Genomic DNA, 26,960 nt, shown 5'->3' with positions numbered 1-26,960 from the left:
TGTCTGCATGTAGCACGTAATGGGCTGCTTCTGTCGTTCAAGGCGGCATAAGGGACAAACTTGTTAAACATTCCCGATGCTGTTTTACAGTGTATGAGAGCAGAAACTGTCAGCAGCCCTGCAGGACCCGCTCTTTGAAGCTTGTTCAGAGGAAGCGAGCATCAGCTCCCTGCGCCTGCAGACATTGCACTCCGGGCACCTGCTGCATTCCTTAGCTCATGTTATTGGCACATGGATGCTTCTCTAGTGCCTGAAAGGGCCAGTAAAGTCTGTCAGTGCAGGAAATTTTTTTCTTCTGCTAAAGGGTATACATATTTCTGTACATACTTTTTGAGGATCCAAGATTACCAGTTGCCTGTTAACGTGAACAAAAGAATTTCCCAGAGTTCTGAAGTGCCTTGATAACTTGCTGCCCCCAGTATTATAACTAACAGACTACTCTGTAGTCAGCTCTCACAAAATAATCGTATTAGAGTACATCTTTTGAGCTCTATAGTAATTTGTTCTTTTCTTTCAGAGATATTAATTTGATAACTTCGGAAACAGCTAAAAATAAGATGGATAAAGGAATAGCCCTAAATACCTAAAAGATTATAAACGTGTAGCCCTAAAAAATTTTCATTTTGTCTCAGTACTGCCCAATAATTAAAAGCCCTTGATATGTCTTTCCTACTAGAAATGTTATAGATTCATCGGACAGTGGGGTCAAAGGGCAATCAGAGGTCTTTGGGCCGTGAGCCTTCCACCTGCACGTCCAGCGGGCTTTCCATGCAGCTTATTGGTAGCTCATGCCGACCAAAGTCGTTTCAGGATTGCTATTCTGTATCATAATTTTAGGGTGCTCTTAAAATCTTGAGGAGTTTTTAAGTTCAAGCACTGTTGGCGTTATATCACTGGGCAATCAAGGCTGTACTCTAACGCACTTCAGACATACACACATCCTGCACCAGGCCCCACTGCTTCACGTTAATTTCAGACTTGAAAGTTAAATGTTAGCCTGTCCTTTCGGAGTATCCATTGTTGTTTGAAAGCAGTTCTTCCTCTAGCATTCATTTCCAGCAGTGTTTTCCGTAACTCGCAGAGATGGCTCAAACTGTTCATCTTTGCGCGTCGGGGCTGAGCATAGGACAGCGAGCCCATCCACGGTCACGTTGGATCTCTCACGGGGATTATTTTGGTCATTGAAATAATCAAATCAGCCTTGAGTGCCGAGAAGTGATGCTCCCTGTCTTCAGTCTGTTCTAGTTCCTTGTACCTGATGATTCGGTTCCCATGATGAGCCCTAGCGATACTGGCTTTAGCTGCTACTGTCCCTCGCTGGGAGGCGTGTGTGTTCACGTGGCCTGCTGCATGCATTTTGGGTTCGTCACTTTGTATTGTATTTTTATGATCTCACTTGAAGAGAATCTGTACTGGAAGTAAAACCTACCCCCTAAAAATGTTTGGCCTTGGGTCTGCATTAAACTGTATCATCCATGTTCATGAAAAATTGGCTGGGAATGTTTGCTTTCTTTACCTTCCATTCAGTCAGCGTTGCTTTCAGGTCATTCTTTATCCGAACAGGTTAATCAGCCTACTGTGAGGTCGTTAAGAAATAAATATAATGACCATGTCCACTAAGTACAATGTAATGCTTTATTTTGCTAAACTGCCTGGGTATAATATATTTGACATAATTTAGTATATTTGAAAAGTTGAACCAGTTTTTCTCATTTGTTTTACTTGGCCAGTTTTTAATCTGGTTTTGGAGGGTCTAAGCTTATCCTGTTCACACAGGTTTTTTTAAGCAAAGCTTTTTAGCTTTTAACTCGTGCAGTGTTTTTCTCAAGAATAATTGGAGGACAATTTGCCACACTGATTTTGATGTATAATTCAGGTGTGTCATTCCAGCGTGTTGGTTCTCGTCCCTGCCCCATGAACTGTGTGACTACTGTAATACCGTGTCTTAAATAATTCAGCATTATTTTGAGGTAGACATACTAGTATACCCTTAATTATTGATGAAATAAAAAATCTCTTAGCTTCTCTTTGCGGTGGAGAAAGGACGTGAGTCTGAGGTGTGAGTCCTGTCGTCATGTTTTCACCTTTGGGTACTGTCTGACTTGGGTGCCCCTGAGCAGGCCGCCGGCCCGGGGGAGGGCTCCTTGGCTCCAGTCAGGGGCAGCGATGTGAGGGGGCCGCAGCGCAGAGCACAGACGGGGATCCAGTGGCGGGTGAAGGGGTAACTGTGCCCCCATAAACAACCCAGGAAGTGGGGGGGCCAGGGAACCTGGAGCAGATGTGGCCTCACGTGCTGCTTCCCTGGGGAGGGTGCCCGCGGGCCAAGCGCACAGGAGCTGCCCTTACTCGCAGGAGGGGAAACTCGAGGCGTTCTGGAAAGGTCCTCTCCCCGGAGGAAAGGTTTGAGGTAAGGTGTTGTGCTATTGAAGCTCGTCTTAACGGAGATGTTTTTCTGGCCACTTGAGAGTCTCGTGCTCTGCCACCTGAGCTAGTCGGGCGGCTGTGTATCTCTGACCATCTAGTCCTTCCAGCATTCCCAAAATGCTCTGCTCTGCCTCGGGCTCCCTCACCCACCTCGCAGCTCACCCTCGTTTTGGCAGTTGTCTGTCACAAACCCATTACAACCCATTACCTGGTGGCAGCAACTGGTTTTGCCTTTTCCCCGCCTCCTCCTACAGGCCCTCTTCTGTCTTCTCTGCCTGCGTGTTCCGGTGATCCAAGTGGAGAAGCAGCGCGGCCAGCCCCGCCGTGCAGGTGTGTGATGCGTAATAGGCCAGCCGCCAGGAGAAACAAATCGTACAGGTTAAAAAGACAGGAAATTTGACATTTTTAATTCTCCGCCACCCACCAAGATGCGCTCTGCCCCGTTAGGCTTGGGTTATTTACGCACGTTAGAAACTGTTCTCAAGGGCTTCCCTGGTGGCGCAGTGGTTAAGAATCCGCCTGCCAATGCAGGGGACACGGCTTCGAGCCCTGGTCTGGGAAGATCCCACATGCCGTGGAGCAGCTAAGCCCGTGCGCCACAACTACTGTAGCCCACGCACCTAGAGCCCGTGCTCTGCAACAAGAGAAGCCACTGCAATGAGAAGCCCACGCACCACAAGGAAGAGTAGCCCCCGCTCACTGTAACTAGAGAAAGCCTGCGCACAGCAACAAAGACCTAATGCGGCCAAGAATCAACAAATAATTTTTTTTTAAAACTGTTCTCAAGCTCTTGCTGTGTGCTCAGGTTGGGAAATGTCCATCCTATTGTGTCTCAACCAGCGTGGAGGCGGTAAAGGACACGCTTGTCCCGCATCCGTCTCGGGCATAAACTCCAGGATGTCAGGAGAGCAGGGCAGGTCCTCCGTGAGCGCTGGAGAGAGACCGTGAGTGCCATAGGCCAGGGAGGCTGAGGGACAGGGCTCAGGGACCCCCCGAGGCTGGTCAGGAAGAAGACAGGAGAAACCCCAGCGCCGGGCAGCGATGTCGCACAGGGGCTGAGCAGCACAGCACTGGCAAACTTGGTTCTTACTTCCAGGGCGCAGAAGCGCTAACTGGAGGGCGAGCGAGGCCCGCCTCAGGGCCCGGATGCAGGTCAGCGGGTGCCCGGCTGTCAGAGTGTGTCTGACGCGGGGCGGGGGGGGGGGTGTCCTACGTTGCTTCCGCTATCATTTAAACATTTTTCAAGCCATCGTTGAGTGAACGTTCCTGCGTGCCAGGCCCTGGGCGAAACGTCTCATGTGCATGTTAAACTCTGCGAACCATTCCACGGCAGGTTTTGGTAAGTGTGTTTCACAGATTTGGGCTCTACAGCAATCACTTGCCCAAGGCACTGCCCGAGGCCGCATGGCGAACCAGGAGGACAGGACAGCCCAGTAGGGTACATGCAAGCACAGGGTTCACCTGGAGGGTCCCACCCCAGGGGCTCTGATTTCATCAGCATGGGTGCAGGCTGGACGGTGGGAAGGCGTCCGGAGCGCTCAGGGTCGGAGAACTCGGCCAGTTAAAGTGTAGTTGGCATTTCCCCCGCTTACGATTCACAGACCTTCGGAGCTCCAGGCACCCGTGACTCCCAGCTGGAGAAACACCGGAGAAACACCAAACCGGTCACAGCACGTGGCTGACGTAGTCTGTATACTAACCCTTTGAACTCCTGAACCATTTCCCTGCAGCCTCCACCTGGTCCTCACACCCACGTGATTGTCCCGCCGCATCCTCCGGCAGACGCAGGATGTGGAGTTGGGTGGAGGGGCGAGCCACCATTGGTGGGTTCTGTCACCTCAGCCCCACCCCTGAGACAGCGGGCGTGGCCTGGTACTGGCCCCCTCCCCTGCCGCATCCCTCGGGGCCCACGGGCTGGTCACTCCCACGCCAGGCTGCGGTGCCTTCCGAGGCAGAACCTTCTCCTCATCCTTGAAGCCTCAGGCCCAGGCAGCAGTAGGCGCTCGGATACCCTTTGGCTGAACTTCTCTTTAGAAACAGTGTCCTTGTCTCCTGGCACATAATACATATTCCCCAAAAAACTTGCTGCATAAGTAAATGGAAAACCTCAGACCTTCACATGGCTTCACAAAGTGTTTAGAATCAGGGAGATTCCCTGGCGGCCAAGTGGCTAGGACTTGGCACCTTCACTGCTGACGACACGGGTTCAGTCCCCGGTCGGGGAACTAAGATCCGTGTGGTGCAGCCAAATAGTTAATTAAATAAAATCAGCGGCCCTTTTGCTCATCTGGATCCAAAGAAGCTTGGTCTACTGCACCTGCAGCCGAAACCCTGCTATCCCCATCAGGAGGTCACCTCACGCCCACCTCGCCCGCTGGGTGGGATCGGCAGCGGCCGTGCCCAAGACCCGCGTGGCAGGAAAGCCAGCCAGGCTGGCATGTCGCCACCCTCACCTCTGACTGCACTCGGCCGAGCACCCGGCTGGGTGAGAAGCCCAAGGGACACGTCAGCCCCCACATAAGGGGCCCTCAGGGGCACGCACTGCGGCCTCCTCCCTTGGTCACCTCGTCTTGCCGGCCAGGCTGGCGGACGAGTCCAGGGGAGCAGGTGCGCATGTGCCCTGAGCTCCTGTGCAGGGGTCTCTGAGGACGCTCTAGGGGCACACCCTTTACACGGAGACCCCCGGGGTGGGAGGGCCTCCCAGGTGAGGGGGCATCGGACATAGAGGCCCAGAGTCTGGTGCCAGGCGTACCTGAGGGCCTGGGAGAACCTCGGCAGGGAGCAGGGGTCAGAGCACGGGTGCCGGGGGCCCTGGTGAGCCAGGGGAGGATTTGGGTCTTTGGAGACGAGGAGTTTTGTTGAAGGCTCACCCCGGTGGCAGACGTAGGGACTGAACTGGGAGCAATGGGGCCAGGGCAGCAGGGCCCGGAGGGAGGGTGGGGCAAGAGAAGCTGGCAGAGGGAGGGACCCAGGGGGAGGGTTTACAAGGACGGTGAGGGTGGCACCAAGGGATGGGGGCTCCCAGGGGTCTGGCCTAACAGCAGGAGGGTCTACTCAAGGGGACAGGGTCACATAAGCAGTGCAAGAACCCCCTGGGTCTAGCTGAATAACAAAATGAGCTGGTTATTAAAGGTGCAAAGAGGGACCTCCCTGGCGGTCCAGTGGTTAGGACTCCACGCGCTCACTGCCAAGTGCCTGAGTTCAATCCCTGGTCGGGGAACTAAGATCCCACAAGCTGCACGGTGCGGCAAAAAAAAAAAAAAAAAAAGAAAGAAAGAAGGATGCAGAGAATTTAACAGGCAGGCACAGAAGCCAGCCACGTCCCATGGGCCTGGCTCCTGAGCCTGAGGTCTCGTCAGCACCGTCCACAGCCTCATCATGCTGCCCTCCCCCACAGGCCAGCTTAGGCAGGCCCAGGCCACTCTCAGGGTCCCATATGCCTTATTTTCTCTGGGAGGCCCAGGTTCCATCTTTTCAGAAAAAGGCATCTTTTGGCACTCATCCCCGACCCAGCCACTCAAAAGAAAGGCAGGTGTCCCAGGGCCAACTTGGACCAACAGGGTTATCTGGGTGGCCCAGGAGGTAGGGGCCATGCGAGGGCCGGTGGAAGAATGTGAGGGCAGACCAACAGCTGTGCAAAGGCCCTGAGGTGCAGCAGCTCCTGTGGTTGTAGCCAGGTGAGAAGTCAGGTGAGAGTCTGCAGGGCTGGATCCCACAGGGCCTTGCTGGCTATGGGGGGAGCCATGTGTGCCTGGCAAGGCAGGATTGCATCCTAGACCAGAGGCTCCCCAAAAACAAGAGAGCCAGGTTCAGGTGGCCTTCTGGGACTGGGTGCTTCTGGGGAGACCCTGCCAGGCCCAGCCCATAGCAGCTCCACCAAGCCAGGCCCCGTGACTTTTGCCATGTATGGCCGTCCAGGTGCTAGGCCTGCGCTTGGGCCAGCTTGAGAGAGCGCCCCTTGTGGGGGGGGGGTCCCTCCAGATGAGATCCCTAGGGGCCTGTGTGAGACCCACTGTGCGCGGGGCCTGCCCGGCTGGGTGGAAAAGGATGACCTAGATAGACCCGCCGCACGGCCCGGCCCTCCGCACGGCCCGGCCCGCACTGTGGCGCACCTGCTCCCACGTTGGGCCCCTGACCTTGGAGGGCGGTCTTCCCCTCCGCGGCCCGCCCTCCGGTGTTGTGCGGCCGCCAGGCGGCGCCCGCGGCCCAGTTTCACGGAGCCCAGGACCCGCCCGGGTGGAGGGAGCAGCAGGCAGCGGGCAGGAGTGCCGGCTGCGCAGCTGCCCTCGGGATGCTGGACAGGTGGCCGCGGCGCCGCTTGGCTGCGGCTTCTGCCCCCGAGCTGTGCGTGGTGCTTGTGCTGGGTTCCATGACCCATCACACCGCGACCACGCGCTCTGATGGGTCCTTGTGGAGGCCTGTGGATCTCGCTTCTGACTCACCCCTCGGAGTTGGGGGTCCAGCAGGACCGTCTCAGGCCGGGTCGGCCCACCTGCCCACAGCTCATATGGCATCGCACCATCAGGGTGGAGCTGGGTGGCCTGGCAGGCAAGGCAGCCCTGCAGTCCGCCCCCATCTCTACACAGGCTGGTCCCTCCCTCCTGGGCAGTTGAGCTCAACCTTCACGTCCAAGCCAAATGCCACATCCTGCCCCCTGCCCCGTGTGCTGACCCTCCGGGCCCCAAGGCGCTCTGGCCTGGGACAGATACCCACCCCCCCTCCGCCGAACTGGCTGATCCTAGCCCCATCCTCTGTTCCCGGGCCCCACTGGGTCTCCTGTGTTTTGAGGTCTAGGGCAGGAGGGCCGGGGAAGTCAGTGGAAACCGAAGAGAAGGGAGGAACCGGAAATCAGTAGCAGGTGGGCGAGCCCGGGCGGGGAGTCTGGGCCCTCGGGGTCAGGAAACACTGCTGTGGGCAGTGGGAAGGGAGGGCTGGTCTTCGCCCTGCCTGGGCCTTCCCCCGGTGCTCCCGGGGCTCAAGGAGCCCTGTCCTTCTCCAGGCCTCCGTTCCCCCCTGCAGGCCTCCCAGGGCCTGTGTTGGCAGCAACCAGGGCAGCTCAGGTGACGTGCGCCAGGCAAAGGCCTCTGCCCCCGTGTGAAGCAGGCCTCTGGCCGCATGCCACCTGCAGCAGCAAGGCAGGGCAGGTGTGAGGGCGACCGCAGCAGCTCCAGCCATGGGGCCTGGTGGGTGGCCCAGGGTGCAGGGGTCCCTCCCGGCCTCCAGCCTGGCCTGTGCCCAAGGCAAGCCTCTGTGCCACTGTCACCTCAGCGCCAGGAGCAAGATCCTCTCCCCCGCCCCCTGCCCCTGATGTCAGACGCCTCCTGCCCTTTCTCCCTCAGGACCCCCAGCATGCTCCCAGCTCCGGCCCACCCACTCGCCCCTCCACGAAGCCCCCTCTCCCCCTGCTGCCCCTCCACCACGCCCCTGCCCAAGGAAGCTTTTGGGGGCCTCTCAAGAGCCCCTCTCCTCTGCCCTGAGCCAGCTCTAACTTTCGAGCACTCCCTGAGCGCCTCACACAGCTTCACGCGCTGCTGGCCGCTGGGCTGGGGAGGCCGCAAGGGGCGCAGAGGTAGGATCCCCACCGGAGAGCCTCGGCCTCCTGGGCCCGAAGGCCTTTGTGCTGAAGGGCCCCCGCTGCTAACAGCTCAGGGCCTTTCCCCGGGCCCTTGGGATTCTAAGAGACAAAGCGCTCACCCCAAGGACGCGGGTGCCCACGGGGCCACCGCCACCGCGGGACGCAGGTCGGAAGGACGCAGGCCCTCCTGTTGGCGAGGAGCCAGCGCCTGCACAGACAGCGGGCGGGCGTGAGGACCCCTGGCGTCAGACTGGGAGGGGGGAGCTCACAGGGCCCAGCTGTGACCCTGAAGGGCGGCCTGGGAGTCCTCCCGGCCTCCCACCTGGCCTCCCCAGGGAACTCTTCTCCCGTGCCCCCTCCCCGCCCGCCCTCGCTGGGGTCCTTGCCGTCTGGGCTTCCGGGACCCTGGGGTCAGCCCCCTCACCGACGCCTTGACGTCAGCTGACGTCGGGAGGGAGGCGGTCGGGAGGGAGGCGGGCGGGGCTCCGGCCATGGCGGCTGCCCACCAGGGCCTTCCTGGGCCCCTGCCTGTGCAGCGGGCGGTGAAAGCCACTTCATCGCGGGGCTGAGTCCAGCGAGGCACACACGGGGCCCGGGGTGGGCACGGCAGCCGCCGTGGTGTGTGGAGGAAGCCCAGCGGGGCCCAGAGGCAGCCCGAGCCAACGCGCTGCTGCTCGGCTCAGTCTGACCCTTAGGCCCAAAGAGCCCCTCCCCTCCCCGCTCCTTGAGCAGGGCAGCCAGGCTAGAGGAGGCCCCTCGCCAAGGCCGCTGAGGCCCAGCTCCGGGCTTCGCAGCCCCTCGGAGTCCGGGGGCGTCTTGGAGCCGAAGCTCTGCACTGCAGCCCACCTCCCACTGTGAGGCGGAGCTCCTGCAGCTTCACCTTTACCGAGTGCCTCGTGTGGCTGCGCGTGTGTGCTGTGTGTGTGACGAGGTGGAACAGACGCTCTGCCACGGCTCCCCCCGTTCCCCGGCAGCCTGCGGGCGGGCAGGGGGCCCGGGGGTAGAGGAGGGCTCGGAGACTGGGAGCAGCCCCTGAGTGGCGATGGGGCCTGGCCGGGCTGGAGAGGGACGCCTGGCAGCTAGCTCGAGGTGTCCTGGGAACAGGGCCCAGAAGGAAGCCTGCACAGCAGCAACGGCGGCGCCATAGCAACGCTGCACAGAGCGCTGGCCTACTTACACCCCGCCCCCGCCCTGCTAGCTCTCTGTTCCAGGGAGGCGGTGAGGGGCTCCTGCAGGCTGCGCCCCAGCCTTTGGGGGCTCAGTGTCCTGGAAGCCTCAGGCCTCCTCCTGGTCTCCTCCCCAGCCACAGAGACTCAGTTTCTTCATCCATAAATGGGGGTGATGGGAGGACAGAAATGTCCAGCACCCAGTCTGTGCTCAGTTGCGTAAGTTTCCTCCCTGTCTCCTGCTGGGCTCTGGCCCCAGTGGTTGCAAAAAGGCTTTGGGAGTTTCCGGACCAGGAATCTCAGAGCTCTCTGTGCTGCTGGAGTGACTGCAAGCCCCGAAGTTCTCGGACCCCAACCAAACAACTCAGGCCAAGTCCCCCAAGTCAGGACAGCATCTGGGTGAGAGGGGGGGCCAGGAGCCCTGGGGACGGAACCCGGAGCTGGTGCCCTCCACACGCTCAGACACCCTCTCGGCCTCTGTGCTCAGTGTGGACAGGACGCAGGGCCAGATCCTACTCATGGCTGGTGGGGGAGGTGGGGAGGGCTGTCACTCTTTGAAGGAGACCCCCTGGGTCTGACATAGCCCTGCTAACAGTACCAGGTCTCCTGTGCATGCCTCCTGGACCCGGCCTGACACTCAGGGCCATCTGCCCTGTTGCCTCCGCCTGCAGGAAGCCCACCCGGCCTGGGCCCCTGGTGCACTCAGAGCCTCGGGGATGGGGGCAGGTGTCTCCGATGCCCAGTGGGGCTCAGCAGGCCACAGAGGAGATCTGGGGCATCCATGGGACAGCCCAAGGGGCGCTCTGGGTGACCTGTGCCGGCCGGGCACTATCTGTGACGTCGACATGCCCTGCCACCACCGGCCACCCTAAGCCACCTGACCCAGCAAGGCCTCACCCAGGGGTCATCTCTGGTGCAGGGGAGGTGCCCTGAAGAGGGAGGGCCGCGGGCCAGCAAGGCAGTGAGGATGCTTGTGGAGCCCTGGGCCCCACAGGGGGCGGATGTCACCCGACACCACTGATCTCATTGAAAACCAGATGTCTTCCTGACCTCACCTGGGGAGCTGGCCAGGCTGAGAGGCTGCTCTGTGACCTCAGGCCCGGCCACCTGCTGGGCCTTGGTTTTCCCACAGGGACAGACATGCAGCTGTGGGTGTCCCGAGCACCTGCTTGGATGGACTAGCTCCCTGCTCAGCCCTGGAGCCTGGGGACCATGGTGACTGGCTGTCCCAATTCCCCCTCCAGACTGGGAGCCCCAGCCATCACCCGTCCATTCACTCCTTCCTCCTCCGGATGCTCTTCTGCATCCCCAGGGTCAGTGCCCAGTGGCCATGTGTGGAATGAATGAAGGAGTAGAGATGAATGAATGAGCCTCGGAGGGGGGCAGCTCGTGCACCGGTGTGTGGGGGGGTTCGGTGGCCGTCTGTGCGCGCCTTCCTCCAGGCACCAGCTGCAGCCGCCCTGCCCTCCCCTCCCCCACTTCAGCCCCCCTAATTTATGCCATGGGGGGGGCCAGCCCCTCACTGGTCCCCTGCCGGGCAGCCGCTTTGTCCCCAGGCAGATTCCCAACGGCCGCCTTGGGAAGAAAGGGCCCTTCTCTGGGCTGCGGTGAGGTCACCAGGAGGGGCTCTGTGCTCACAAAGGCCGAGGCCCCCAACCCGCCCTGCTGCCAGCTGCCTCTTTGTCCTCAGCTCTGGCCTAGAAGAGACCCCGAGGGGCCCCTGCTCGGCCTCGGAGCCGCCCAGGCCGCCTCCCTGGGAAGTGGACGGAGTGGGGAAGGGAGGGCGTGGCCTCCTCCCCTGGCTTTGCTCCTGATAAGTGGCAGCACCTGTTGAGGTGCAGACTCCACCCCAGACGCCTTGCTGGGCCCAGGCAGCTCTTGGTGGGGGGGCGCGGGTCTTGGCCTGGTGTGGGAGGGTCTGTGTCCAGCTGTCTGTCTGGGTCACAGGACAGGCAGGCAAGCTTCAAGGATGAGGGCTGCAGGAGGGGGAGGGGAACCATGAGTCCGGCATAAGGAAGCACCCTGGGGTGGGCTTGGGCATGGGGGGGGGCTCTGAAACTACCATCTCCCTGGATCCCACGACGCCTAGCACGTGCACCTGTGCATTCATCTCTGTGCATGTGTGTGTGGTGGGGTGAGGGGCTTGCAGGCCTGGGCACATCCCCATGCGGGAAACCGCCTAAGCCCAGCCAGGGAGCTCCTGGGTGTACCGTGTTCCACAGGGGGTGGGGGGCTGAGGCTCAGAGAGGGCAAGTCTTTTGCCCCAAACCACCCAGCCCCCAGCCGGTGGGGCTGGGAGAAACTCTCACCCTTCTGCCAAGCGTCCACAGTGAGGGTGAGTCACCCCCCTCCAGACTGCACTGGGCACCTCCTCGGGCAGGGGCCAGGGGGCCGGCCCGGTGGTGGGGTCAGCAAAGACAGGGTAGCAGAGGACAGAGACAAAAGCTGAGAAAGTGCAGATACGGTGCCTGGTGGGCTCCGATGCCATAGCTGTGGCCGCAGAGCTTGGACACGGTCGGGCCCGCTAGGACTGTGCAGTTCATCTGGGGCCCTGGCACTGTGCAGTGGGAGACAGGCCTGCGTGGGCTCCTGGGATGTCTGCCTCTCGGGGCTGCAGGGGACCTGGCGGCTCGGCTGCCCTGGTGGAGGGGGCTCTGGGCCGCTGGATGCGGGAACTGCGAGGGCCAAGGCCCGATGGCCGGACTGGGAGCTTGATGACCATCAGAGGGGTGGAAAGGGCCGCCGAGCCCCCGCCGCTGGGCACCAGCTGGTGGCCCTGGGCCCAGAGCTCCTTAGCAGTCTCTCCACGGAGGGAGGAAGTGGAGCCCAAAGGGAGCCGACCTACCCCTTGTCTTGTCCCAGACAAACAGAGGCCGCGCTGGACACCGGGGCCAGCCGCCGGGGGCCTGGGGCCCTGCCGGGCGTGGCCACCAGCAGAGCCAGCCCCGGCCAGGTGTGGCCAAAAGCGGAGGTGCCGAGCCTAAGGGCTGGGGGGGGAAGGCCCCCCAAAACCTCTGAGCTCTGCCCGGGACTCCGTGAGAGCCTGCACTTGAGCCTTGGGGGGACCGGCCAGGAAGCACAGGCAGAGGAGACAGAGGCCCAGAGGAGGTGGCCGGCACGGAGGGCTGGGTCAGCCTGAGCTGCAGAAGCCCGCGCTGGCCACCCTCCCCACTGGGTGCCCGGCTAGTGGGCCTGGGTGTCGGAGGCCCCGAGGGGCCAGGCAGCGTGTGCCTCACGTCCTGGGGGACAGCAGAGCTGGGGGTGGGGGTGGCCTGGGCCCCCTGTCCTCCTCCCGCCGAACGGTCTCTGTCCCAGTTGCCTGGTGCCCGGAATGTCCATTGTGGCTGTAGCTTAGCAACAAGCCTCTGTCTGTCGCCCCCGCAGCCCCCGCAGCCCCCGCCCCACAGGCGGCCACCCGCATTCCTCGGCAGGGCCCTCGCCTCCGCAGGCGCGGGCCTTGCTCACCTGAGTGTGTCCAGCGGCTCAGAGCCTTCCCATCGGCGTGCCCAGCAACCTGGGTCCTGCGGAGCCGTGTGTCCGCTGCTGGCCCTGTCAGTGCTCCCTGACACCACGGAAAAAGGCTGTGTTCAGACCTTGTCCCACCCCCTGGTTCACTCGCCCGTTTAGATTCATTTTCTCGGCAAATGTAATGACAGTGACAGAAGGCAGCCGAGTGTCCGTCTGGGATAGGCGCGGAGACAGACTAGGGAGGGACAGCGGGGGTCCAGGGGTGCATACGTGGGTCCAGCACTCCTGGAGCTGGACTGTTAAACGGGTCCATCCTTGTATGGGAATTACACTGCAATCGAATGAATCCCTTAGCTACCTTCTGGGGGCATGGCATGAGGTCAGGCCTATTGGTGGCAGCAGGGTGGACAAAGGGGGTACAGGGCTACAGGGAGGGTCTGGAAGCCAACACAGGGTGGCTGTCTGGAGCTGGAGAGGCCAGAAGAGCGGCCGTCTCCTGGAGCGGGCAGCACCCCCTCCGAGGCAGGAGGTGAGGGCGTCCTGCAGCCCTCCCCCTCCCACCCTGCAAGGCTGGGAGCTGCTCCCAAGGCCCAGGCTCCACCACAGCAAGCTGGCTCCTGGGTCTGTGGCCACTGGATCCACGCTGAGGGGAGCAGAGAGTGGACGGCTCACCGTTGCCCCTGCCGGGGACCAACCCTCTGTGTCTCTCTCCTGCCCCACAGCGCGTGAGCTGCTGCCCCTGCCCCCAGTGCTGGAGAACCCAAGGGACACACCACCGCTCTCGATGTAGGAGAAGCCTGGTGGCCCTGGGAGGGGAGGCTGGGGCTAGTGACCCTGGGCACTGATCTGGTTGACCTCCTCCAGGGCTGGGGAGTCAAGAGCAAAGAAATGGTTAAGTGGCCTGGAGCATTTCTCCTTTAAAACAAAACAAAACAGAACAAAACTCTGTATCATGGAAAACGTCAAAGAAAGGTGAAAGTAGAGAGAATCCCAAAGGCTTCCTGGTCCCAGGGGACCAGGGTTTCGGATCTCCCTCCCCCTCCCCCCACCCAGGTTATTTTGAGGCAGATGGCAGCCACCCTATCATTTCATAGTATCGTTAGCACACCGAAAAAAGCTGTCATTCCTAAACCCATGAAACATCCACTCGGCCTTCAAATGGCCCAGCTGTCTTATTTTGTAAAATAAAACATTTGGTTTGTTCGAATCAGAACCAAAAGAAGCGCCCGCACTGCGTTGCCTTGTTGTCCCCTGCTGCTCTCAATCTGGGAGCCCAGGGGCCTCTGCGATGGAGCCACTGGGAGACACAGTGATCCCAGAAGGGCCTGGGGCGTCGGCACAAACAATCCAACCAAAGGGAGGGAAAACTAAGCTCTTGTTGACAACAGCGCAGCCTCGAAAAGAGCCAGGAAGCTGGTGCTGGAAGCTTCCATAGTTGTTACTGCGCTGCTTAGGTTCATCAAGGCGTGGTTTTGTTTTACGAAAGAAAAGAGCAGTTTGAGGGATTCCAGTTCCTCTGGCGGGCCAAGGGGCTGCACTCCACGTTGGGCCCACGTGGGGAGCAGGATGTCAGAGCCTGAAGGCTGGAGAGACCTGAGCCTCCTGCATCCTTGGAGAGGGGGGTCGCGCACTCCCCACCATCACCTTTACCCAGGACAGAAGGAAAGAGAGCCCAGGAAGGAGTCAGGGCAGGAGGGTGGGGGCACCCTCAGAGCTTTCTCACATCATCTGGCCCTTGGCAGGGGCTGATGGGCCCCGGGGAGTGGGGGAAGTGGCAGGGTGGGCAGGAAGGGTGGAAGTGGCCTGCCAGGCAAGGGACATGAATGGAGCGGGGTCAGCAAGGGAAGCGGGGGAGGGAAGGAAGGGGCCAGCCACTAACAGACTCCCTGCCCCGTCCAATCCCCTCCGCTCCTTCTAAGAATGTGCCCGCACCCAGCCTGCCCTCCTCTTTGAAGGGACAGATGTCGATGTCGGGGAGAAAGCTGATTATCCTCAAAGGCTGGAGGCTGTGACCGGAGCTCTTGGGGAGCGTGACCCAATTCTGAGCTATTCTCAGCCTGGTGGGAGTGGAGTTATTCCCTCCCGCCAACACTGCTGCTTCGGAGGCAGGCTGACTTTGAAACGCCCTCATCCTGCGACCGGGCCCAGACACACACACACACACACACACACACACACACACACACACACAGAAATGCCCTCATCCTGCGGCTGGGCCCAGACAGACACACTCACACACACGGAAATGCCCTCATCCTGTGGCCGGGCCGGACAGACAGACAGACACACACACACACACACGAGGAAATGCCCTCATCCTGCGGCCGGGCCCAGACACACACACACACACACACACACACGAGGAAATGCCCTCATCCTGCAGCCGGGCCCAGACAGACAGACACACACACACACACACACACACACACACACACACACACACACACGAGGGCAAGAAAGGCTGGCGAGCCTGGCTGTCCACACACACACACACACACACACACACACACACACACACACACGAGGGCAAGAAAGGCTGGCGAGCCTGGCTGTCTCAACCCCGCTGGCTGAGGACCTGCAAGCCCCAGCCCCCATGCCCTGTGCCAGCAGCCCTGCAGCTCCTCCCCTAAAATCACAGGGTCTCTCTCTCCACCAGGATCTGAGGTTAGGCCATGTGACCAAAGGCTTGAAAAGCGCCTGCTTGACCAGGCTCGCCCCTACTGCGCCTGAGCCACAGGACGTGATAAGAGCCACGGTCCCAGGAGGAAAGGGTGGAACAGAGCAGAGTTTACATCAGCTCAGCCCCCACACATGGACGAGCCTGGCAGAGGTCAGCCAAGAGCAGTCAAGCTACAGACCCAACAGAGGAACTGGCTGCTGCTTTAAGACTCTGAGTATTGGGGGGGGGGGATTATTTGTTATGCTGCACGTCTGTGGTGACAGCTAACTACTACACCTACCACAAAAACTGTGGAGCCCAGGTGAGTGCCATCTGCCTGTGCACAGCCCAACGTCCTCAGTTTTTAGTTTCATTATACAACTAACTACAAGTACAGTGACTGGATGACCTGGATTTTCCCGAAAAGTCTCAATGTCAAGTCTTCTGATGAACTATTCAAGTGCCCCTGAAGGTGCAAAAAGCTATTCAAGTGTCACAAAGTACAGAGGACATTCCTCAGATTCATAAGTGGCCCCCAAATTCCGGCCTCGGAATCTGAAAGGCCAGGGGTCTTCCTGGAAAGGGCGGTGTTTCCCACTAGCGCTAATGATCATTGAGACATTCTGTGGACACCGACAGTCCAAACGTTCACACGACACTTAACCTCACGGTGGCAGCTTCCCCCACCCCCATCCCCCACTGGGCAGGCACTGTGCTCACCTCTGCACGAAGGAGGGAGGGACTCGCCAACGTGGCGCCAGAGGGAGGATGTGACCCCGGCAGACCCGGCGCCTGAGCCCTTAAGTGCATCCTCCCGAGGGCAGAGCAGGGTCTGGTTATCCCTGTTGAGGACAGGCTGACTGCCAGGCCCAGTCCAAACTCCGTGTTCCCCCGTGACCGCAGAGGCCACGTCCTGGTGAGGCCTTCCTGTCCCACCCCACCCCCTTCCCTGCTTTGCTCCAGCCGTGCACATCTCACCTGCAGTCTGTGCCTCCTGGGAGCCCTCAAGGGCAGGCCAGGCTGCCCTGAAGGTCTGGGTCCTCAGCACCAGCGGGGTGCCGGCACATGCTCGACCCCCATTTGCTGCATGAGAGCGCCCGAGGTTGGTGAAGAGGACCGACCTAAGGATTGGGCCCCCATCTGCACGCTCCCTCCTCGGGGCATCGGGAGCCCAGACCTCCAGCAGGGCCAACCCAGGGACACTCACCTGAGCCCCACTAGGAGGCAGGGACACCCCCAGGCTGGCACGCGAGCCCGAGAGCCCCCGCACAGAGCAGAGCACTGGGTCCCGTGACTGGCCTGTACTCAGAGCAGCCTTGCACACGGCAGGCACTACCAGCCTGGGGCTCCAAAGCAGCCTCTCCTGACGCTTTCCCTTTCATCCTCCTGGGCCTGCAGGAAGCTGTCCTGCCTGGGGCCTCCTGCTGCCCCCTGGGGAGGCCTCCAGCTCACCCACCTCCAATTTCCACCAGCCCCCCCACACCCTGCACACCATCGCCTCTTCCAAGGAGCCTTCCATGACTGCAGCAGCAAGTCTCCTTTGGCCTCCCTAGACAACCACATGGGTGGGAGAGTGTCAGATATGGGAGGTCCTGGGTGGGCGGGTGGAGGAGGCCTGGATCTGCCTCATCTCTGCTGGGCCTGTTTCTCTCCCTGTGCAGTGGGCTGGGACGGGGTAGGAGCTGCATCATCTCCCTGGGCAAGGGTCCCACGCAGCCCACCCTCCCTCCAGCACGCAGACTAGAGGCCGGAGAGCCGGCAGCCCTGGGAGAACAGAGGCCATGGAGGCAGAGAGAAGGGGACGGGACGGGGGGGCCTTCCTGCAGACTTCAGGGTTGAGGGGGGCAGATGTGGGGAAGCCCATCCCGACTTGTCCTCATGCAGATGACCTTTCTTGTTGCCCTCTGCTAGACAGGGTACAGCCTCCAGGGGCCTGGCATCCCTTGAACCAACCAACACCCATCCAACAACCACCCCGAGCCCCCAGCCCACACTGCCCCAGGTTGGGCGCAGGGCACGAGCCCCTCCAAGGCAGGTGACGGTGAAGCACAGGGAGGACAGGAGCAGCTCACACTGGGGCTGCGGGGGCAAAGCCCGGGGGGCTTCCGGGGGGGAGGCGGCTGGAGACAGCCCCAGAGGCAGGCCCTGATCCTGGCCCGGAGGTGGGCTCCTGGCCCAGGGCCCTCAGGGCAGGTGAGTGAGTCTGAGTGGCCATCTGCTTCCTGGGCTCAGACCTGGGAGCGGGGGACTGCAGCGGAGGGAGTTGATGTGTCACGCCTCAGCCACTCAGACCAGGGCTGGGCAGGCGCAGGAATTTCCGAGGAAAAACTGAAGGCCAGAGGTGGGAGTCTGGGTCTGGACGGGGACTTTCCGGGTGAATCCTTGTCCTGTGACCAGCCCTAGGCTCCTGCCTCGAGGAGGTGACCAAGTGACCTGCTGATCGGTCACTCACCACAGACCCTGGCCCTGACTCTCCGGGCGTCAAGCTCCCCATCTGCAGAGTTTGTGAGGCCGCTTGGCTTCTGTTGTCTGCCTGAAGGGGCTCCCAGGCTAGGGGCAACCCTACAGGGGTGATCACCAGCATGGGATGTGTGGGAGCAGAAGACGTGATTGAGCAAGACGCTCTTGCCTCGGTGTGGGGGGGTGGGAAGCACTGAGAGACACTTGAGGGGCTTTGAAGGATGCGCAGGAGTTCACTGCTGGCTTGCGGCCAGGTGGGGCTCCAGGCTGAGGCCCCCAGCATGGGATAGAGGCCCAGTGGAGCCCTGGGGGCTCGTGTGCAGGGCCTGGCAGACAGTCAAGGGGCTGGAGGGCCCCATACTTGAGAGCAGCTCTGTGCGTGCAACTGCAAGCGTGGACAGGGATCCAGGTCTCCTGACCCCTACCCTGGTGGCCCTCTGCCCTTCATCCAACCTGGGCTTTCCCTTCCAGCTCACACAGACCCAAGTGCGGGCTCCAGTGACTCACCCAGGGCCACAGTCTAGCCTGCCAGCCGAAGCCCCGCCTGGAGAACAGGCAGAGCCAGGCCTGCAGAGGAGGCCTATGCCCTACATCAGACACCTCACAGGCCTTTCCTGAAGGCCAAGGAAAGCCCAGGTCCCTCCTCTGGCCCCAGACTAGGCATTTGGTCAGAGGTCAGGACAGGTCCTTGAAGGGGGGACATGACCCCTGGAGTAGGGCAAGGGCTTCTAGGGACCCTAGGGTCTCTGAGGGGACACAGGTCTTACCAGAAGACAGAAGGCGCCCCTGGCCCTGTGATGCTACCACCAGGAGACTGGTCCTCTTGTAGGCCCACCTCACTTGGTATCCCTCCAAGGACCCCCAAAGCCTGGGTGGTGGCCTGGGGCCAGGACAGCAGGCCTGGGAGGCCCTTCTTGAGTTCTGGGCCCTTCCGGCAACAAAAGAGGCAACCCAGGTGCCCAGGTCGGGCTGTGGACGGAAGGCCCAGCCGGACATGGACAGAAGGAAACACACACACACGCACACACACACACACACACACATAGAGCCAGGGACTCTCTCCCTCCCCCGCCCCCACCCTTCCCAGGAACAAGTGGCCCTTTCTGTAGCTGGGTGGGGGTGGCCACACACTTGCCCCTTTGTCCACCATGTCCCAGGCCATTGTCCTGGAGTCCAGAGCCCCTGTGGTGTCTGCCCTGGGAGAGGAAGGAGCAGGGGCCGGGGGGCCACGTGCAGGGAGGTCCAGCCTGGATGCTGGTGTGGGGAGTGGAGGTCTGGCCTCGTGGGGCACCAGGGTGGACCAGTCAGCACAGCAGGGGCAACAGTGTTTTATTTCTCTGCCAGGGGTGGTCGGGGACCAGCCTCAGGCCAGCCCGGTACCCTGGGGCTCTCGTGCCGACCTGGGGTCACCGAGTCTCCTGACGGCTGGCTGAGGCCAAGGGCAGGCACCCAGGCTCTTCGAGCAGCAGGGCGGGAGGGATGCCAGCCGTGCACCAGAGCTGGAGAGCAGGCCAGGGCAGGGTTGGCGTCGCCCCCTCCGTCCTGGGTGCACGCCCCCATCCCCACATCCCTGCGGCTCCTGTGAGCGGCAGGGGCACCGAGTGGCTCCGACCTGACTGGCCAGCCACCGGAAGCACGTTCCCGCCCTGCCCAGCTCTTCCCTACATGACGCTGCGCGTTCGCACGCATTGACACAAGAGGGCTCTGGCTGGGCCAGGGCCGCAGAGGTACTTCCCGGAGGCAGGAGCGAATCAGCGGGGCTGCCCTGGCCCTTCGCCAGCGGGAATCTGGGGACATGCCCACGCGGCCTGTGCACTGCCCAGAGGGGTGGGGTCAGACCTGAGGCCACACAGCGGGGTCGCCTCAGATGCCGGGCAGCTGGACCGTGGGGGTCCCTGGCCCTCCTTCTCCGGGTCTTTGCAACCCCCGTTTCCTCCCTCCTCGTTTGGGGCCACCTGGGAAGGGTCAGACCTGCACCCCGCCACCTGCACTCTCGGGCCTCAACATCCAGGAGAGCCTACGGCAGTGGAGACGGTGAGTGGCAACAAAGAGCAGCAGGACAGGGACGCTGACCACGGCGGTGACGTGGGCGGGAGGCCTCCCTCCCCGGGGGCCGGACGCTGCTCCACCGTGGCAGCCCCACTCAGCCGCCCGGGAGGCCCCCGGCCCCGCCCCACCCCGCGTCCGTGGGTTTGTAAACACAGGCCCCGGCGGGCACCCGCCGACCATATAAGGCAGCCTCTGGCCGAGCTTCGCCTCCCTGTCCGGCCCCGCGGTGCTCCCAGCTCCCTGGAGCTCCTGCGGGCGGCTCACTAGCCCGGGGTCTTGGTGGCGAAGGTCAGGTAGCCGGTGTGGCCCACGGTCTCCTTCATGGGCATGCCGCTGCGGAAGGGGCCGGCATCGGGGCCCGGACTGGCCCCCAGGTCGGGCGCGGGCAGGCTGATGGTGCGCACGTTGTAGACCTGGGGCAACACCTCCAGGGTGCTGAGCTCCGAGAAGCCACAGGCCGCCAGCGCCTGGCACGTGCGCTGCACCTGCTCGATGCACGGGGAGAAGGAGCAGAAGCGCCCGCCTGCGCGGGAGGAGGACACGGGGTCAGAGGGCAGGGGCCGCCCCCAGAGCCCCGCCCGCCTGGCAGCTCCTCTGGCCCGGGCGTCTGCGGCCTGGGACTGCAGGGCAGAGGCAATGCACCCCCAGTCCCTTCGGGAGTGGGCACTGCGAGACCCCACTGTGAGAGCTGAGGAGGGTGGACGCCCCGACCCCTGCCCTGGGGTCCGAGGCCATGAAGCCCCCACCAAGCCCTCTGGCCACGAAGAGCTGCGGCCCCAGAGTAGAGGAGCCGGGCCAGGGCCCGGGGTCAAAAGCTCTTCTGCAGCCACAGGGCAGGGCCCGCCCGAACAAAGCCCTCTCACTGCCGCCATGGGCCCAGCCCACCACCCTGATCTCCCTGGGCTTCCAGAGGGCACCGCCAACCCTGATTCCCACCAGGCAGCTGAGGGCCGGGGCCAGTGCGGAGCCTTGGCAAGGCAGCTGCCAGAGTGCTGGGCCTGAACAGCTTCAACCATACAGAGCAGCCCCGGGGGCGGGGGTTGCGGCTGTCACAGGAAATTACAGGCTGTCGCCCGCTCCTGGGAACACGAGGTGCCCACTCTGAGCGGAGCCCCACGGACCAAGGGTGAGGGAGAGGGGGCGGGAGCCGCAGCCCCTTCCTGCCGCCTCCCACCAGGGCTCGCCCACACATCCGGCAGGCTGGCTAGGGGAAGGGACATGGCCCTGGCCAGCCCCTAGAGGTCCCTGAGGCCTGGTCACCTCAGCCACACGTGGGACACAGACCCCCAGGTGGTCAGCTGGGAGGCCTGGGCTTGGAGGCAAAGCGTGAGGTTGACGTGAACCCAGAGGGCACAGGGTCACCCCCAAGAGGGGACACAACCCCTGTGCACACAGCCGAGGAACTGGGGCCTGAGCCTGCTGGTCAGCCAGAGGCCCAGAGAGCCCGGGGCCGCACCTCGCCGGGCCAAGCTGGAGAAACGCCAGACCCACGAGGAAGTCGGGAGCCTCTGGGCCAGAACAAGCAGATCCAGAGAACGGGGCTTAGCGGGGCGGAGGGGACGGGACAACACACAGCATGGCTCCCTCGGCAGGAGGGAGCCCAGGGCAGGGACTGCCTGGGCTCAGCCACGGCTGTGCGACCGGCTGCGGCCTTGGGGACCGAGGCCTGGGCCCGCTGGTGTCCCTGGAGCAGCGAGGACCTGCAGGTGTCCAGGGGGCAAAGCCGGAGCGGGCAGAGGTGTGGGGAAGCCGGCGCTGCCCCTCTCCCCAGCCCCAGGCCCCCTCAGCAGAGACCAGGACACAGGAGTCCAGGGCTGAGCTTGAGCCAGCAGGCAGGGGCCCCACTGGGACCCTATGGCCGCCTTGGCGTCTGTCTTTCCAAGGGGCAGGCCTTCCCTGGGGCGCCCCAGCCTGCCTCTCCCGCCCCCTCGTGCTGCACTGCTCAGTGGGCAGGAGGACGGCCCGGCTGCCTGAGCCAACAACTTCTCCAGAAAAGGGAAAAACCCAGGGCCTCGCCAGCACTTTCCTGGCTCGGAGCCGACCTTCCAGCCTCTGCACCCAGCATCTTCCCTAAAAGGGGCGCATTAGCCTGGCTGTGGCGGCGGGTGGGGAAGGGAGACTCTGCAGGCACTGGCGGGGGTGAGGGGCTGCCCTCTGACCTCTGGCAAGCCCAGGGGTGCAGGCCCCGCCTCTCACTCAGGCAGGGATGCCACATTCCCCAGGGACCCGAGACACCTCCCACCTTGGGGTGGGAGAGGGGCCAGGCCAAGGGGCAGGAGGCCAGGTGGAGCCCCACTCTCCCCAGCCCTGACCCCTCTCACCCTCACCCTCTCCCTGGGCGACCTCCCCATGACTCCCCCGCTGCCCTGACCCACCCCCACTCAGGCCGAAAGTGGCCCGGCCTGGCCACACCCCTCCCAGACCACCCCCCACCCCGCCCCCGCTCACCTTCAACCTTCAGGGCGTCCCAGGCATGGCCCACGGCCTCCCAAGGCGAGGGGATGTCCAGGAAGACAGCGTCCGCCTCGCGGCTCACGCCGAAGCCGCTGCGGCACACGTCCTGGGTGCGCACGGTCACCCATCGGCCCACGCCGTGCTCCTGGAACTCCTCCCGAGCCTTCTCCGCCCGCTGCTGGTGGAACTCGACCGTGTGCAGGTGGCCCGTGGGTGCGATGGTACGGATGATGGCGTGCGACACGGAGCCACTGCCGGTGCCTAGCGGGACGGGACGGGTGTCAGACGGGAAACGAGCCCACCCTCACTATGAGGGACCCATCAAGGGCCCACGAGGTCAGCCGACCCCGGGTTACCAGCAGGCACCAGTCTGGAGCTCCCCGAGGGGTCCTGGGACACGGAGGCTGCGTGTGTGGCGGGGGGAGAGGAGGGAGCTGACTGATCATCGATGTCCGCCGTGGGTCCAGCGGGGAGGGTGGCAGCCCTGACCACCCCCAGCTCTGGAGAGACTCTGCTGCACAGACCTGGAGCCCTGAAGACGGGTCCCGAGAGGGGCCGGGACTGGCCCGTGGCCCTGCAGGCTCTGTGCGGAGCAGATCAAGGGGACTGGAATCGTCCCACGTGGTGGCTGGGCCCAAGCTCCCCGAGGGACTCAGGTCAGTCCATCTTCCTGCTCTCCCCCGATCCGCTCCCACCACACGGGGTGCAGCTCTGCCCTCACCTTGCATGACCAGAGACACGGTGACCAATGTGCCCCCCACGTCATCGTCTCTCAGTTTCCCCCCAGCCTCACGGGCCACTTCTCAGCTTCCTTCACGGCTGCCCCTCTGCCAGCCTTCCTGTCCTGCAGCGTCCGGCCGGGCCTGCGTCCTCCGGTCACCCCCCGTGACCGTCCCCCACCTCGCTGCTCCAGGCGCCAGGTCTCACGAAGACGCCCGGGCGCCCACTGCACACCGATCACCTCCCCCGCGACCGCAAACAGCGCCCAGCATTTACAGGTGCAGAGCTGGAGCCGATCCAGCCCAAATCCACTCCCTGCCAAGCCTCCCGAACCAGCTGGTGACATGACTGCCCAGCCAGATGCCTCGGAGGAGCCCTCCCATTCCCCACAGGTAACTCCTGCACCTCTTCCCCCATCTCTCTGGGAGCCCTTCTCCCCACCTGCCTGCCGTGCCCACCCGGGCCCCCCTCCCAGCTCCCCGTAACAGCCCCTGACCCCCGCCTCCAGTCCACCTCAACACAGCCGCAGATTCTCTCTCCCCGCGGTCAGACCAGGCCTCTGCCCTTTCCACGCACGGCGGAGTCGGACTCCTCGTGACTCCCGAGCAGCACCCACTTCCTCCCTGACCTCATCCCTGCTCCTGCCACGCTGGTCTCCTTGATGGCCCCTCGTGCAGGGTCTCTGCAAGGCTCTCCCTGGGGTGACCCTCCCCTTTGGCTCTTGGTACCGCCTTCCCATCATATTCAACCACATTCAACTCACTGCTCCCTCCTCAGAGAGGTCTTCCCTGACACCCCTAGCTGGAGAGACCCCTCTCTGAGTCACCCTCAAACACGCAGCCCTGTTTCCCAAGCCCCCCAGCAATCAACAACACCGGAACGGTCACAGTGGGCTTCCTGTCTGTCCCCTTTGAGAAGCAGAAACTTGGTCTGTCTGGTCACGGCTGTAGCCACGGTTCCTGGAAGGGAAGCTGGCACATCAGAGGAGCCCAGAAGCATGCTCACCGACAGCACTTTTCAGCTGAGTGGAGCGAGGCCCTGGCTGTGGATGCACAGGGGGAAGCAGGGGATGAGCTGGCCCCGAATCCCGTCCACCCCCCCAGCTGCCCTGGTGCTTAGCAGTCAGCCTCTGCCCAGGCCCCACCCACTCTCTGGCCCACTCACTGCCCGGGCTCTGCATCTGACTCTCCCCATTTCAAAGTGCTTGGCTGGGCAAAAAGAACCCTCCAATTGTCCACATGGAGAAACTGAGGCCCTCCATGTGGACAAAGAGAGGGATGCAGATGGCTTGAAGCCTCCAAATGTTGGCAGCAGCGCTACTGGGAAACTCTTCGTGACTTTGGAACCCAGATGCCCGGCCCACGAAAAACATGCTGGAAATCTAGGCACACCTGGGCCTGGGCTGCTCTTGGCTAGGTTGCATGCTTCAATCCCCAGCACCTGCGTGTGTGTGTGTGTGTGTGTGTGTGTGTGTGTGTGTGTGTACGCGGGCGCACACATGTGCAGAGGCTGGGAACAGCTGCCTTCAGGCACTTCCACCTGCACTCCAGGCTCTGGGCTCAGTGACGATGGTGCTGGCCTGGGATGAGCACGGGGCCGGCTCCTCGCCCACAGTGAGCACCCTGAAGCTGCCCTGGCCTCCCTCCAGGAAGGGGCACTCTCAGCCCTGGGCTTGGGGCTCCCATTCGCAGCAGGCACCCTCTGCCCTCGGTCAGCGCCGAGCAGCGCTCACACCCCCCACCCCACCTAGACAAGCAGGATCCCCCCTGGGCACCAGCTCCTCCAGCGGGCTAGCCTTGGTCCAGTCCCATCAACTCTCACACAGAGTACAGCACCAGTCTCCTAACCGGCTTCCTTGCTTCTGCCCTCACTCCCTGCGGTCAGCACCCCCAGAAAGACCCTGTTAAAACAGAAGTTGAGTAATAATGCCTGTGTTCAGGAAGGGCAGGCTGGAGGCTGGCTGGACAGTGGGTCTGACCTCCACCTTCATGAACTGAGGCAACCTGAAGAACTCACCCGATTCACAGACCACAGAGCCTGGCCGAAGCTCCAGCATCATGGTGAGCAGGGCAATGTCGGTGGAGTAGAGGATCTGGGTGCGGTGTGGCAGGTTCAGTGTCCAGAGCTCAGGTGTGGGGTGCAGCACATATACCCAGCCACCTCGGCCGCAGGTCACCTTGGAGCCGAAGGGGCGGCCAATGAGGTCTACTGAATGCCGAAGGACGCCGTGCCGGGTCTGGGTCTGGGCCCCACGCTGCACACGCACTGCCACCATCGCACCATGGCCCAGTGACAGGATGGCTGTGTCGCCCTCTTTGATCAGCTCCTCATACGCCACGAAGCTCATGGTGTTGCTGTCTGGCAGGTGCCAGGGACCTGGGAGGTGTGTCGGCATGAACATGTAAGGGGGCCAGGAGGCAGGATATGCACCTGGGGCCAAGAGAGAAGGCCGTGAGGCCCAGATCCTGAGCAATGGGGGTGGAGTAGCTGGCTCAGTCCCTGGCACTGTCCATTAGGACTGCACCCTGGCCTGACATTTGAAGCCCTTCTTGGTGTGGTCTTAAGAAAAAAGCCATCAGCCCAAATCACAGATGGAGAAACTGAGGCCCTACACTGGCAGAGGAGGGGCCCAAGGATTCCCACAAAGTAAGGGTCTGACCCTCTCTCTTATCACCCTTCTCCAGGAGCTTGGTTCCCATTCTCCAGCTGTAGGATGAGAGAGCGACTACCTAGGGGAGAGCTGCAAATGGCCCGTGAGGTCACCTCCAGGCCAGGCAGAACCACCCCCTCCCCAGTTTCCCCTATGGCGGGCTCCTGGGCAGACAAGTGGCAGGGGGATACAGATGTAAGGGCTCGCAAGCAGAGGTTGGGGACGTGCAGGGGGCAGTAAACAGAAACACTGGCCTGGCCTGTGTAGAGGCAGGGGGAGGTTCAGGCCAGGCTGGCACAGGGCTGGGGGCGGCCATGAGAGGCTGCAGGGAAGTGCAGGGCGACACCCTCCCCCCCGCGCGCACTGCCACCCTGGCCCTGCGGAGTCTCACCGGCGACGCTCGTCGGGCTCCGACTCCCGGAGGGTCCGCACGTGGCCCCGCGCCACTGCCACAGCACTTCCGGCTCCGGCCTGGGGCGCGGCGCCCGCCGATGACGTCATGGCGCACCGCCCCTCGCGCGCGGGCTCCCGGGAACCACGGGCCGTCCCTCTCGGCCACCGGAGCGCGCCTCGTGCTCGGACTCTCTGCTTTATATCTACTTGTGCAAAAAACAAACTGAAAGTCCCGCTGTCCCGCCGCCGAGCTGCTGCAGTCCTTCCAGACTCTTCCTACGGGCGCTGTTGATAAAGGCTGGGAACAGGGCAGGGCCCCGTTCCGCAGGCTTTTGACAGCCCCGGAGTCCCCGGAAGGGCCGCCCAGGCGAGCTGCGCAGTCCCCTACGAGGACACTTTGCCATGGACATTTTGTCACTGCAAACCGCTCTGGGAACACCTCTGACGGGCCCCAGGATAAATTCCAGAAAATGGAATCGCCGATGAGAGGGTCGACCCAGAAGGCTTTGGCTAGGGTCAACCAGAGGAGCAGGAGATGGTGGCCTGGAAGGGTCTGCAGAAGTGGCCTTAGCCCAGGCCTTGCCTCTTCTTGGCCTGCCTCCTCTTCAGGGGCACAGTCTCCGGAGTGCAGGAGCTGCTTCAAGGAGGGAGGGGGTCCTGTGTCCCCTCCTGGAACCCAAGGTGCAATGAGCATTGGGTGAACTGTGCTCCCTTTGGGGTCGGTCAGTGAGGACAGGGCCAGTGGCCTGAGCAGGGGACAGGGGGAGGGGCAGCTGGAGGACGGGGGCAGAAAAGGGAAGCAGCAGCTCTGCTCTGTCTCAGCAGAGCTGATTCAGAACCGGTTCCTCTGGAGAGTGTGTGCGGGGGAGGGGGACAGGGGACATGGACTATTTTCCTCCAGCACACAGGTCCCTGTGGGCCAGGGCTTATCCTGTTAGCCTG

The 26,960-nt window shown here is 62.4% G+C and overlaps 1 protein-coding gene across 3 annotated transcripts; it reads right to left on the bottom strand.

Annotated features, from left to right (window-relative positions):
* Nucleotides 1-15,992: 15,992 nt before the first annotated feature.
* TRMT61A (tRNA methyltransferase 61A) lies at nucleotides 15,993-26,103 on the bottom strand. Of its 3 annotated transcripts, XM_029239356.1 has the most exons (5): nucleotides 26,017-26,096; nucleotides 25,152-25,405; nucleotides 24,992-25,067; nucleotides 22,250-22,516; nucleotides 15,993-20,324 (listed from the first exon to the last, which is right to left on the bottom strand). In XM_029239356.1, the coding sequence occupies exons 2-5, from the start codon at nucleotides 25,374-25,376 to the stop codon at nucleotides 20,065-20,067; spliced, it is 828 nt and encodes a 275-aa protein (XP_029095189.1). In that variant the 5' UTR covers nucleotides 25,377-25,405; nucleotides 26,017-26,096; the 3' UTR covers nucleotides 15,993-20,064. The 3 variants fall into 3 exon arrangements, with proteins under 3 accessions (XP_029095189.1, XP_029095188.1, XP_029095187.1); XM_029239355.1 differs by having other exon boundaries at nucleotides 24,992-25,351; nucleotides 26,017-26,103; XM_029239354.1 differs by having other exon boundaries at nucleotides 24,992-25,405.
* Between the last annotated feature and the right edge of the window lie 857 nt (nucleotides 26,104-26,960).

The sequence above is a fragment of the Monodon monoceros genome, unplaced genomic scaffold (genome assembly GCF_005190385.1).
Source record: "Monodon monoceros isolate NGI ecotype Baffin Bay Population unplaced genomic scaffold, NGI_Narwhal_1 Super_Scaffold_21, whole genome shotgun sequence".
NCBI lineage: Eukaryota > Metazoa > Chordata > Mammalia > Artiodactyla > Monodontidae > Monodon > Monodon monoceros.
Note: the sequence above shows the minus strand (reverse complement) of the source record. Positions and strands in the feature narration are given on the sequence as shown.